Here is a 12,449-nt window from a genome sequence, read left to right on the forward strand (position 1 = left end):
AATGGCAAAGTTGTCCAGTGTGTTCTTAAATGTTCACTTATCTTTTCTCGGGGCTATGCAGTTTAACTTCCATCTTTTAAAATTAGTGGTGCAAAAGATTCGAAAAATTAGTGATGCGTAAAACATTTAACTTTGTTGTACGCACTGCAATATGATTTGGTATTTGACAATTCAGACATGTGTATATTGGCCTGGTTGTGTTAAATGGATATTTTTGAGACTCAAATGTGTCAAAACAATGTGTTGCTGTTTTGGGGGGATGTGAATTATTCTAGTAGATCAAGCAACGTACGAACCAAATGAACACAGGTAGTACTCAAAAGAGACTCATCAGCAGTGTACAGGCTTCCATATCAAGGCTTTATCAATCAAGTTAGTATTACACAGGCTTCTGTAAATAAACTGAAAGAGAATTCAAAACCAGAAATCATCTCCTCCACTACTCCTAGTACTTGCTCTTTCTCTGCCTTTTAATCGAAGCATCTCCATGATACTCCGGGCATAGACATCTCTTAAGTTAACACTGATATATGAGTCAGTGGCTATATTCTTGGTAAGTTTCTTCAGAGCCTCACGCTGTCTAACAGCTGCTTCCTTGAGCTTTAAGGTGAAGTAGCAAGCAGAGAAGCGGTCGTTAATAATTGCAATGGGCAAGGCCAAGACAAGGATTCCCGATAAGATACACATGAAGGCCACGATTTTGCCCGTGGTGGTGTCTGGCCTGATGTCCCCATATCCCACGGTAGTCATGGACGTTGTGGCCCACCACCACGCACAAGGGACACTTGTGAAGGTTGTGTCGGGAATGCTCTGCTCAGCAAAATATTCCACAGTTGAAAATATAGAGATCCCTACAGACAGAAATAGGAGCAGCAAGCCAACTTCTTCGTAACACTGGGTGATTGTCATTCCAAGTGAGCGTAAGCCTGTAACAGAACAATTGGTGTCAGTCATGGGCCCCCCTCCTCTCTTCCTTCGTCCTTCCCTCCCTTCCCTTCTCCTTCCCTGCTACCCACCCACACACATGCATTTCACATTTACTATGACTCCAGCATTGGGCAGTGTTCTGGGGATATACAGATGATAACTTATAATCCTCAGGAAGTTCTTAGTTTAGTTGATGGAGCCAGATTGAGAAGGATAGAAAAATATAAATAGATTCATTCACTCACTTATCATTTATTAAAAACCTAGAATTTATACAAAAGAAAGGTGAGAGATGAGTTGGAGGGCAGGCAGGGGACGTCTGATAGGAGTTTGTACTTTATACAATGGGAAACTTTGCAGCATTGCACATGGAGGGCTCTCTTTGTCAGGTCTGCATTTCAGTGCCTCACCTTAGCACACTTTTCTAATGAAGTTTTATGTTGTCTCCTTATATTTTATGTGTCTGTTTTTCTCACCTTCCTGATAAAGTTTAATACAATTAGGGGCATCATTATCTGAAAGTCAGAGGAAGTAAAAGATGAGAATGAAGTGAAGCAGCAGAGACAAGTTAGGAATCAGTGACAAAATTGACATAAGAACATCAAATGTACATGCGAGGACATTCTCAGAGGTGTGGCAGGAGGGGTTCCTGCACTCCCATGGCACCCATTGAAATTTTTATCCTTAATACCAAAGCTATAGGAAAGTATCTCCCTTGAATACGTAGAATTTCTCCTTTCCTGTAGGGAGATAGACCTGAATACAGAGTATTCCTCTGTGGTGAAAAGGTACAGGGGCCTGGAGCCGGTAGGGAATTCACTCCCTATGAGGCATTGGTGGATTTCCCATTGCTAATTCTGAGGATTCTGCAAGATAGACCCAGGAGAGTCCAATCCCACCTCTGATGAGACTAAACCCTCAGGATAGTAAGAGGAGCCCATTACAGGATTTGAGTGAGGTATCTTTCCAACTCTAGAGAGGTACTGATTAAAGTTTATCCACATTTCGAAGTCATATTAACATGATGTCACAATGATATGGTCTCAGAAGTCCAAAGCAGTGCCTCTTGGAATCACTTTTAAATTTTTATTCACTCACTGGAGACTATTTTAAATACATTAAAATACTATTTGTGCTCTCATTATTTTGAATTTTGTTCTTGAAATTTTCAGATGTTCTTGAGTTATTAACCAGCTATTTTAAAAGACCAATGAATATAACTTTGAGGTTTAACTTCAAAAGACATTTAAAGAATATCTTTAGAATACCTTTCAGGAGACTGACCTTGATGTGTCTGTATTAAATTGCATTTCTGAAATATATTGACAACATATGAAGAAATGCATAGTGTTTGGGAAGGTTGTTTCATGTCAACAGTCTAAACATTTCATTTTGTAAAGAAACAAAGTGGCCTGAATTTCTTCATGTTACATCAATTAACTCAGATAATCCTAAAAAATAATATGAGATAGATGTTATACTTATGCCATTCTACAGGTGAGCAGACTAGACACAGAAAGGTAGCATATCTAGTACAAAGTTACATACCAAAAACTTAAAATTAGGCTGTCTGGTCCACCCATTGTCCTCCTAACCATTATTCTATAATACGTCTCAATTTTTATTTATAGTTAATAGATAGGGGAATGTGTGATCTATGTCTATATTTTGCTAAATGTTATGCTTAAGATAAAATTGTCAAATATTTATGCAACTGTTCATATCTTTTCAATAAATTAAGGCATTATTAGTCCTTTTACTTGCCTTAGAACTGACAAAACCTTTGAAGAGGTGACATTGTGGAAATTACTGTTATTTTCTTTTTCCTTTCGTTTGGGAAAAAATGTAGTCTTTACTGGGTGTTTTAAAATTGAATCTTGTGAAGAGTTTGTAAATGCTAGAAGAAAGCATCCCATTACGTGTGTCAGAAAACAAAGAGTGGTACTTCTGAAAGTTGTTAGAAACCCCGTTATCAAATCTCTGGTATGTGAGACTAGCTAGGAAAATACGCTACTAAAACTATATTAGGAGAAATTAGAGTTTCCTCAGAGATGTGTGGGAAAAAACATATCTGAGGTTAATTTCTCCCTATATTTATAGGGAGACACAACTACCATCAACTCCTTTTAGGTGACCAGTCAGGCATATATCTAGGGGAATAGGTGGGAATAGGACTCTCTTGTCAAATTATTTATATTTATATGTATTGTATGGATATGGCATCCTACCCCAGTGTTTCTCAAAGTGTGGTTCAAGACCACCTACATCAAAATTAGCTTGTTAAAATGTATGCTTCTGGATCCAATCCCCAAAACTAAAATCTGACTCTTGGGGATTGGGGCTCAGAATTTGCATTTTAACAAGGTTTTCAAGGGATTCTTATTTTCATTAAAGTCTAACATAAGGTAACATATATGTGCTCCAGAACATCTAACAGCCGGCTGGGCCAGCCACTGAAAATCATTGCCCTCGGGGATGCAAGCATCATCTTTAATGGATTTGTGTGATTTCCTCTGACATTGTCTAAAATTTTCACATATATTGTGTGTGTGTGTGTGTGTGTGTATGTGTGTGTTGTGTAGAGATTTTTTTTAGGGAGAGTGTTCTTTAGATCTTCAAGGCTTTATGATACGTACAAAAAGCTAAGGAATTCCTGTTACCGTCTCTCTTATGCCTCCCCAATTAGGGACAAGAAAATTCTCAGATACTAGAGAAGGCATTTAATTAGTGTCTTTTGCTTTCTTCCAACGCAAAATTTCCATTGTTTCTTCAAAAATCACGGCAGGGCCACCAGTGCCCAGTCATCTCTCTTTCTGCATAGCCAGAGGAGGCCCTGCAGGACTTTCTCTTCTCCCAAGGAACATGTGTGATATTTCCTTGGACATAGGAAAGAAACTGGCTTACGTTCCTATCTATCACATATAATATGTGCATATCTTTTTGTGTGCTGTTTATGCATATTTTATGTAGAACCTTCCAGAAACAGTACCTTTAATTTTCGTACATCTTCTGGGCACCTGGGTTAACATAAAGTTAACATAGGGTTAAATTGTTTCTCAAATGTCTTAAGGAGAGGAATTGTGTGAGAGGCAGCTTGTCCTCTACACGTGTGATAACAAGCTCAAGCTTTTGCTTTTCAGTACCTTTCTGGAGATCATAATTGGGTAACATAGAGGAGTTGGTAGTTTTGAGTATCAATTTAGAATCAAGAGTCGTTTCCCTTGGACCATGGTCAGAGCACTAATGCTTAAAAACAATGGCACATGAAAAGGCATCAATGAAACCCGAATACCTGTGGAATGCCTGCCCAGTTTGAGCATACGCAGAGCCCTGAGCAGCCTCAAGACCTGGACGATGCGCCCCACGTTTTCCAGCTCCTGGGTAGTCTGGCTCCCACTCAGGCTCTCTACCAGAAGAGTGATGTAGAAGGGCAAGATGGCTAGGAGGTCTATGATGTTTGGCACCTTTCTCAGGAAGCGGCACCTGTCCCGCACGCACAGGAAGCGCAGGACAAACTCCCCGGTGAACCAGCTAATGCACACATACTCCAGGATTTCCAGCAGCTGCAGGTCCAGCCAGCTGAACTCGGCTGACATCAGAGCCATGTTGACGATGGACACGGCCACGAAGATGATGGATATGACCCCAAAGATCCGGGCAGCTGTGGAAGACCCCGGTTTCTCTAGGATGTTCCAGAGCTTCTGGCGGATGGTGGGGCAAGGTCCTTGTGAGAAGTCCTGTTCGCTCTCATGTTGACTTTCCTGGTCTTCTGTGTCCTTCTTAAAGTCTAAAGTTTCACTCAGCTCCTTTCTTCTGAAGTATCTTTTAGAGAAGACAACTTGGTGATTAGTCTAACTTTTTTTTTTAAAGATACAGAAGTAAAGAGAATTAAACTTGGCAGTGAAGTCATGCTTTTTATTTCAAAAAAAACGCAGAAAATGTTCATTCATATTTTACCCAGGCTTTCTTCCCACAGTACTCAAATGTTCTCATTTTAGGATTATTGTTTTTAAAATGGCACTTTCATGGTAGAAGTTTATACAAAAGAATTTATACATGGCAAAGCTACTTTAGATTAAAGCATTTTATCACCTATTTTTTCTTGTAACAGGAACAGAAATTTGCGATAATTATTTTTTTAAGGTGGCTAATGGAAAGGTATTCATGAAGAATTGGTAGTTAATAGCGAAATAATAGCAAAATAATAGATCACCAAAGTCCCACAATCATTCACAAAGAACCAACTTTCTGTCTTCTGTATTTAAAGCAGTTCTCTGTCCAAGTTTTAAAAGTTAGTGTTCTAGGTTTGATAAACAATAAAGCTCTCCACTGAAACCTACATCCCTATACATGCATTTTTTGGAGCATAAGATTTCTGACTCATTTATTTATCCACCAAATATTTATTGCAGGCCTGACCTCTCTTGACTTATAAATGAATTAGCATACTGGAAAAAGGAGAAGGTTCAGAAACTTCCAATCAGAAGTTGGCTTTGACACTTTCCGGCCTCCACTGCCACCCCACCTTCTAGCTCCGAAGTGGGCACAGGTATTCTTAAGCCTGGCTTGAGCGAGGCTTGTGTAAAGCCTCAAATCTTTCCCTCCGCCGCCCTCTCTCTCCCCACCGCGCCCGCTGCCCCGCCCAGCCACCAAGCGCCTCGAGGGTACCTGTCCCTGCAGCAGGAGTCAATGCTGAGCTCGTCGATGCCCCAGTACTGGATCTCCTGGAGGAAGGAGAGCGCGCACAGCTGCTCCATGACGTGCAGGCGGCCGGTGCGATAGTAGTGCAGGACGTAGCGGAACGCTTGCGAGCTCCGGTCGAAGAAGTACTCGTTGTCCACGGGGTTGGCGTCGTCACAGAACTCCAGGGGGCTGGGCACGGCGGCCAGGGCCCCGGGGCGCCGGCACGAGGCCACCACCACGGCCAGCTTGCCAAGGCGCGTGTGTGGGAAGCAGGACAGAGCCTGCTGCGAGAGCACAAAGCGGCTGCCGCCCACGTTGACCGTGAAGCTGTCCCCGAGCGCCAGGGGCTCCCCTTCGCCCTCGCTGCAGAAGACGCTGGAGTCCAGCGAGGTCAGGGAGGCGCTGTCCAGCGGCGAGTCCGGCGACGCCCGGCCGCGGGGAGGCAGCTCCATCCTTGCCGCCGCTGCCGGAGGGCGCCACAAAGTTGGGGGCGGTGGCACGGCCGGGATTTCCCGGGCTCCCGAGGTGGGTTCCTCCCACCCCCGAACCCTTACTTTCTCCACCCCCCTGCGCTCGTTCTCCCTCTCGCCGCTAGGGAGCCGCGAGTGCGCGGTAGCAGCGCACAAGTGTCGGAGCGCCGGGTCTGGGAGGAGCGGAGGGGTGGCGCCCAGGGAACTGCTCAGGTGTGGACCAAGCCGAGGACATCCGCAGGGCACGCTGCCGGTCGCCGTGGTCTTTCCCGGACTCAGTACCCCTTCCCCGGCGTTGTAATTGAGATCTCCAGCCCGGGAGGTGTATGGGTCGAAGGCCTTCCTGTTTGGGGGTTGGAGCGGGAGGGGACGGGAAGGGGGAGGGAGGTCTACAGTAGAGGAGGGCACGACGAATCTTGGAGGAATGCAAGCAAGGGGAAGGGCAAGACTCACTCCCGCCTGCAGGAGACCCAAACGAAAAGTTCAGAAGGCAAAGGCAGTGGTAACCGGGTCTGAGTCTTTTTCAACTTCAGGATACATAGTCCTCTCTCTGCTTTTGCTGCGCAGTTTCACAGGCCTCCCAGGGAGTGGTCGCTGGGGATGCGCGCACGTGGGGGAGGGTGACCTGGGTGCGGGGTCCGAGTCATTAGCTCGCATTCACTCTCATTCTAGTCTGTCACTCACGCTTCGTTTTCTTCTCCCTCCTCCCCTAATTTTTGACTTCCTGGTTGAGAAACGAGGACAATTAATGATGACTTTTGATTAAGTCCCAGTGAGTCACTGAGAACTAGGGGTCACCAGTGCCAGCTCCCGTCACGTGTTGAGGCACTTTGCGCCCTTCGGCTTAGCCTTTTCTGCCGCTACAAGTTTCCCGGAGAGCAGGTGTTCTGGGGGCATTCTTTGGCGCACAGTGGAGCTGTCATTTTAGGAGAAGGGAAGGCAAAAAGACAAGGACTAGAACAGGCGTGGGCTGGGGCAGGAGTTTAAATAGTAACGACGACTCGGTAAAGGCAGAAGCCGAGCGCCGTGCCCAGGTGAGGCTAGAAGTGCATCCACGGGGGCCCTGGGAGTCGCGCCCCGGCCAACCTGTTGGCCACGGGGCGGGAGCGAGGAGGAGGGCAGGGTGACTCACCTGCTGCTCCGGGCACATCTGGGGTGCGCTCAGTGGGCGCAGCTGGCTGGCTACGTAGCCTCGATTTGATCCTCGCGAGTTACACGTGAGTCTGACTTCACAGGTCCGGGAAGAGGGCTGTGCTCGCGGCTGAGCTCCTCGCCCGCGCTGGTTGTCTAGCCTCGCCTCTTCGCCACGCGCCTCCCGGCTCCGGCCCCTCGGCTGCGGCGGAGGGTGGCCGCCCCCGCCCGCGCTTGCTCCCAGCCTACGGCGGTTCCCAGCGCCAGCTGTGGGGAAAGCAGGGAGCGGAGGGAGGTGAGACCGGAGGAGGAAGTGAGGCGCTCAGTGACTCTGAATCTTATATTCATCCTGAAGGCGCTTCAAGGATTACTATATTAGATTCTCGTTTCCCGGAATCTGTGCGCTCACAAATGCTCAAGAACAAAATTTTCCAGCTGTATAAATCTGCTAAACCCAGGGTTAGGGCAGTTATGTTAACTGCTTTGTGTGGCACGGTTCAAGGTAGTCCTCATTATTTCCTGCATTTTTCAAAAGTCTTTGCAAGAATGAGTGAACCACACGTACCTCCTTTTTTTCTCTGTAAGTGGCTTTAAAAAGTATATATAAAGAGGTAAAGCAGGCAGCTTGGTACAGTAGGGAGGGCTTTTTCATAGATTGACCTGAAACGTAGCTGTTTAGTTCTGGCTTTGTCAACTGGCTGTGGGACCTCTAGCTAGCATTTACTTCAAGGGCCTCAACGCCTTCCTTAGTAAAATTTCAGGTTTTAATAAAAAACACCTAACCTTTACTGGGTGCTTACTTTATGCCAGGAAATTTTTGTAAGCCCCTTACTCATTCAGTATCTTATTTAATCATAATAACAATACTATGAAGTAGAAGTATACTTGATTTACAGCAGGGAAAACTGAGGCAGAGAGAAATTATGTGATTTACTTAGGGTCACACATTCCAAATTAAAACCCAGGACTAATTATCAGAGGCTGACCCCATAAACACAGTGCTTGGGACATATCATTTTTGTGTGATCTTTAAGTAAACCAAAGTGTGGTTGTATTTATTTACTTACTTTCGCAGCTTTCTAAAGAAGGACAGGAGTTTAATGATGTATTTTCTCTAATCTTTCAACAAATGCTTGTTGAGCATCCACTATGTACCAGGCACTATTTTAGGTGCTTCACATGGCTCCGTGAAAAAAAAAAAAAAAAAAAAAAAAGACAAGATCCCTGTCCTTATGGAACTAACATTTTCCTGTGAGAATAAAAGAACAACTTCAGTGAAATTTATAAAACAGTATATAGTATTTATCAGTTATGACTCTTTGGACGGCTATCCTTCTGGTTAACTTTTGCCTCTATAGAGAACTCTTCCATACAGAAAACATGGAGTTAAAAATCATCCTAGTAGGGGCTTCCCTGGTGGCGCAGTGGTTGAGAATCTGCCTGCTAATGCGGGGGACACGGGTTCGAGCCCTGGTCTGGGAGGATCCCACATGCCGCGGAACAACTAGGCCCGTGAGCCACAACTACTGAGCCTGCACGTCTGGAGCCTGTGCTCCGCAACAAGAGAGGCCCGCGCACCGCGATGAAGAGTGGCCCCGCTCGCCGCAACTAGAGAAAGCCCTCGCACAGAAACGAAGACCCAACACATCCATAAATAAATAAATAAACTCCTACCCCCAACATCTTCAAAAAAAAAAAAAATCATCCTAGTAAGTAGGTCATCGTTATGTATGAGTACTGTGAAATTAATTTTTTTAAGGTAGTGAAGATTTTGCCTTACATAGAAAAATTTCTCCAATATTTCACCTATATATTGGGCGTTGAAAAAAGCGGAAAGTTCTGTTAAGCCTTATTCATCCTTTAGTGTGAATAACTTGAATCATGATTAGCAGTAAAGTCTCCCCTAGCTTTACAGATTATTGTGAGGAAGGAGGAAAACTTTCAGAGGAGAATGACAGATTTGGGTGAGAAGGGAGATCTTGGACAGGTGACCAGAGGTTAGCAAAAGGTGACTGAGGCCTGGTCTCCTACGCTGCCACCAGGACCCTGGAATCAGTTGTAATTAGTGGTGTCCTGTAGAAGTAAGTGTAACAATAACCACTCTTGAAGTGTAAGGCTCAAGCTAAGCATCTGAATTCTCACAATGATCCAAAGAAGTAAGTATTGTTATCCTTAGCCACAAATCTCAACTCAGAGGCTCACAGGCACTAAGGAACTTTCCCAGTTGTATAGTGAATATGTGAGGAGTATATTAAGGGACTGAAACTGGGGTCTTTCTGACTCCAGATTTCATCTCAACTGCTAAGAACCTAAATTTTTCAATTGACATTCAATTTGATTAAAACAATTTCCACTAATTCAAGTAATTATAACTAGGGATTTCACTGGTGGTGCAGTGGTTAAGAATCCACCTGCCAGCGCAGGGGACACGGGTTCGAACCCTGGTTTGGGAAGATCCCACATGCTACGGAGCAACTAAGCCTGTGCGCCACAACTACTGAAGCTCTCACGCCTAGAACCCATGTTCCACAACAAGAGAAGCACCGCAGTGAGAAACCCGGGCACCACAACGAAGAGCAGCCCCCCACCCCACCCCCCTGCTCGCGGCAACTAGTCTCTCAACTACAGAAAGCCTGTGTGCAGCAACGAAGATCCAACGCAGCCAAAAAACTAACAAAACAAAACAAAACAATAATTATAACTAGAAAGATGGTTACTAGTTAACTGGGAGTATACAAACACAAATGACCTATTTTAAAATATAGTCTCTTGGGTAGCAAAAATCCCTGGCTTCTTCCCTGTCCTGTTCCCTTTAATCTGTTGTCTCTGCTTACTCATTGATTGTCCAGGTTTGAGCCAGAGAGCCCACTGAAAAACATATGACAAATTAGGGGGGAAATAAATCCATTCAAAGGGAATCCTTCCTGGTTGCTGATCTTGACCTGAGATATACCCTGAAGTATGTCAAGAAATGAAAGAAGAATTGCTGATAAGTAGTTGGGGTGGTGAGGTCTTGCTTTCGATCTCATTCCTACTTAGCATGGGAGGAATGTGATTGTCATGTAGGAGGTAGCACAGTACTGAGACTGGAAAACTCGACAATCTAATGGCTTTGGCTATATTTCCCTAGTCATCAGATGTTATTTTCCAGTGATTTTCCATTAACAGTCTTGTGATGAAGTGAGCTACCAGTGTTTGGCTTTATCTATCAGGTCTTCAAAATATCGATATGAATGTTGAATACCCAGGTACAACTTGTATTTTTAATTCTTTCAATTTTTATGAATATTTCCAAATTTATTAATGAACAGCATGCATTCTTAACAGTCATGTTTTTAAACTGGATTAAAAGAAAAATCACAAGATACCTTAAATTGACTCTAATGAAGACAATTATGAAAGTAAAAGTTAAAAGTCATTTGAAGCACGATCAAAATTTCTATTATTAAAAACCTAGAGCATTTTATTCAGGTTTTTGAAAAAGTAATGAAAATGTATTTATATTATTATTGTATTCCGTTAGTCTGTGATTTATTTAAATAATATAATATGTTTCTGTGAAATTATTAATTCTCATCTTTTATATGAATGTTTTAAAATGATTTTACATATATGATTATAAGTCATTGAAATATTTTTAAAGGAAAATGTACATATCTTATTAATTTATATCCCCAATACTGCAACTTTACATTTATTTTTAATAATTAAATAGACAGGGGACGTATAATGACTGAAAAATTTTGAATAAAGCAATTTATAGACTTCAACTTGAGTAAACTCTACATCTTCATTTTCAACCATTTCATTTCCAGCCACATCACTCTAGACTCACACTAAAACCCCTTTAATTTATCATTCATTAACAATGCAGACCGTATTTCATGCGAGGTGTGCATGCCTATCTTTGACCCTGTGTTTCATTACCTAGGGACTGACAACCAGATGAGTTAATTGTAATGATGTTTAAAATGCCTTTGTGTAAGGACAAAATGACTTTATCTTCTTTCCTTTCACTGCATTGGAATATGTTTAAAGGTAAAGGAAAATCTGACAAATTCTATCTATTCATCTTTCATGTGCCTTCTAGGTGCTTGGAATAAATCCTCCCAACTGTATAACAGCCCACTCTAATGCAGAATTTAGCTTAATGTGGGCTTGTTTTGGATTCCTTCCAAGGGGAGGCAATTATCTTTGGAAGTACCCAAGAACTCATTTTTATAGCCTAGTCTGCTACAGAGATTACAGGATGGGTCGAAGATGGTGATGATGATAGTAATATGATAATAATTGACGCTACCTTTACATATTCAACCTCTGCTCTTTTATTAGCTGTGTGACCTCAACACGTTTCTTGAAACTTCTACGTCTCATTTTCCTCATCTGTAAAGTAGGAGTGACAGTAGTACTTACCTTACGTTGTTTTAAAATTAAATGAGATAATCCATGTAAATGTTTAATGCAGTGTCATTATTCTTGTTGTCACTTTTATTATCAAAATGTTGCAGGAATATTTTTCTAATCCCCCTTACTGAGCACTTACTGTGTGATAAGTGTCATGTTAAATGTTTAATCTCATTTCATTTATAATTCACAGAAGCCTATGAGGAGAGTATTATTATCATCCTTAATTTACAGATGAGAAACCAGGATCACAGCATTTTAATAACTTCTCAAGTGTCATACTGATGGTCAATATAGGCTTGAACATATTTGTTTGATTCACATCCTTCAAAGGGCATTAATATGAAAATAATGTGATGAGAAATCACTGTTAGAAACACTCTTCTCTTTCAAAATAAGTTTATAAGGAGAAAATTTCTATTCTATGCTTCAAATAATTGAGCGATGACCATACTTCATATACCATGACCAACACATTGCCTGTGATTTCACATTTTAATAAATTGGATCTTTCTTGTAACCATCATAAAGTCAATAGTCAACTGGATTTGTCATTAAATGATTCTCGCTATGTCCTTATGATATGCAAAAGATATAGTCACATTTTTCCTGAGTTACCAAGAAAATATGTAGAATCAGGCAGTTATTGCTCACTGGATTAACTCCTATAATTACACTGAAATTAAACTTTATAAACAAGATTTAAAAGCAGTGGAGCAAAAGCAAAGCATGTGCTCTGCTCATCATGTTCTGTACGCTGTTAAGTGAACCTAATATTGAATTTGAAAATCCCAATTAAAGCCTTTTTACCCAGCTCTATTGAATTATCTTATG

At 42.5% G+C, this 12,449-nt stretch overlaps 1 protein-coding gene across 2 annotated transcripts; it reads right to left on the bottom strand.

Moving 5' to 3' along the window:
- Window positions 1–341: 341 nt before the first annotated feature.
- KCNV1 (potassium voltage-gated channel modifier subfamily V member 1) lies at window positions 342–7,627 on the bottom strand. 2 transcript variants are annotated; one of them, XM_067017214.1, is made up of 4 exons: window positions 7,213–7,627; window positions 5,596–6,996; window positions 4,220–4,749; window positions 342–926 (listed from the first exon to the last, which is right to left on the bottom strand). In XM_067017214.1, the coding sequence occupies exons 2-4, from the start codon at window positions 6,060–6,062 to the stop codon at window positions 415–417; spliced, it is 1,509 nt and encodes a 502-aa protein (XP_066873315.1). In that variant the 5' UTR covers window positions 6,063–6,996; window positions 7,213–7,627; the 3' UTR covers window positions 342–414. The 2 variants fall into 2 exon arrangements, with proteins under 2 accessions (XP_066873315.1, XP_058899484.1); XM_059043501.2 differs by having other exon boundaries at window positions 5,596–6,804; window positions 7,213–7,599.
- Window positions 7,628–12,449: the final 4,822 nt, after the last annotated feature.

This window comes from Kogia breviceps, chromosome 17, assembly GCF_026419965.1.
Source record: "Kogia breviceps isolate mKogBre1 chromosome 17, mKogBre1 haplotype 1, whole genome shotgun sequence".
NCBI classification, from domain to species: domain Eukaryota; kingdom Metazoa; phylum Chordata; class Mammalia; order Artiodactyla; family Physeteridae; genus Kogia; species Kogia breviceps.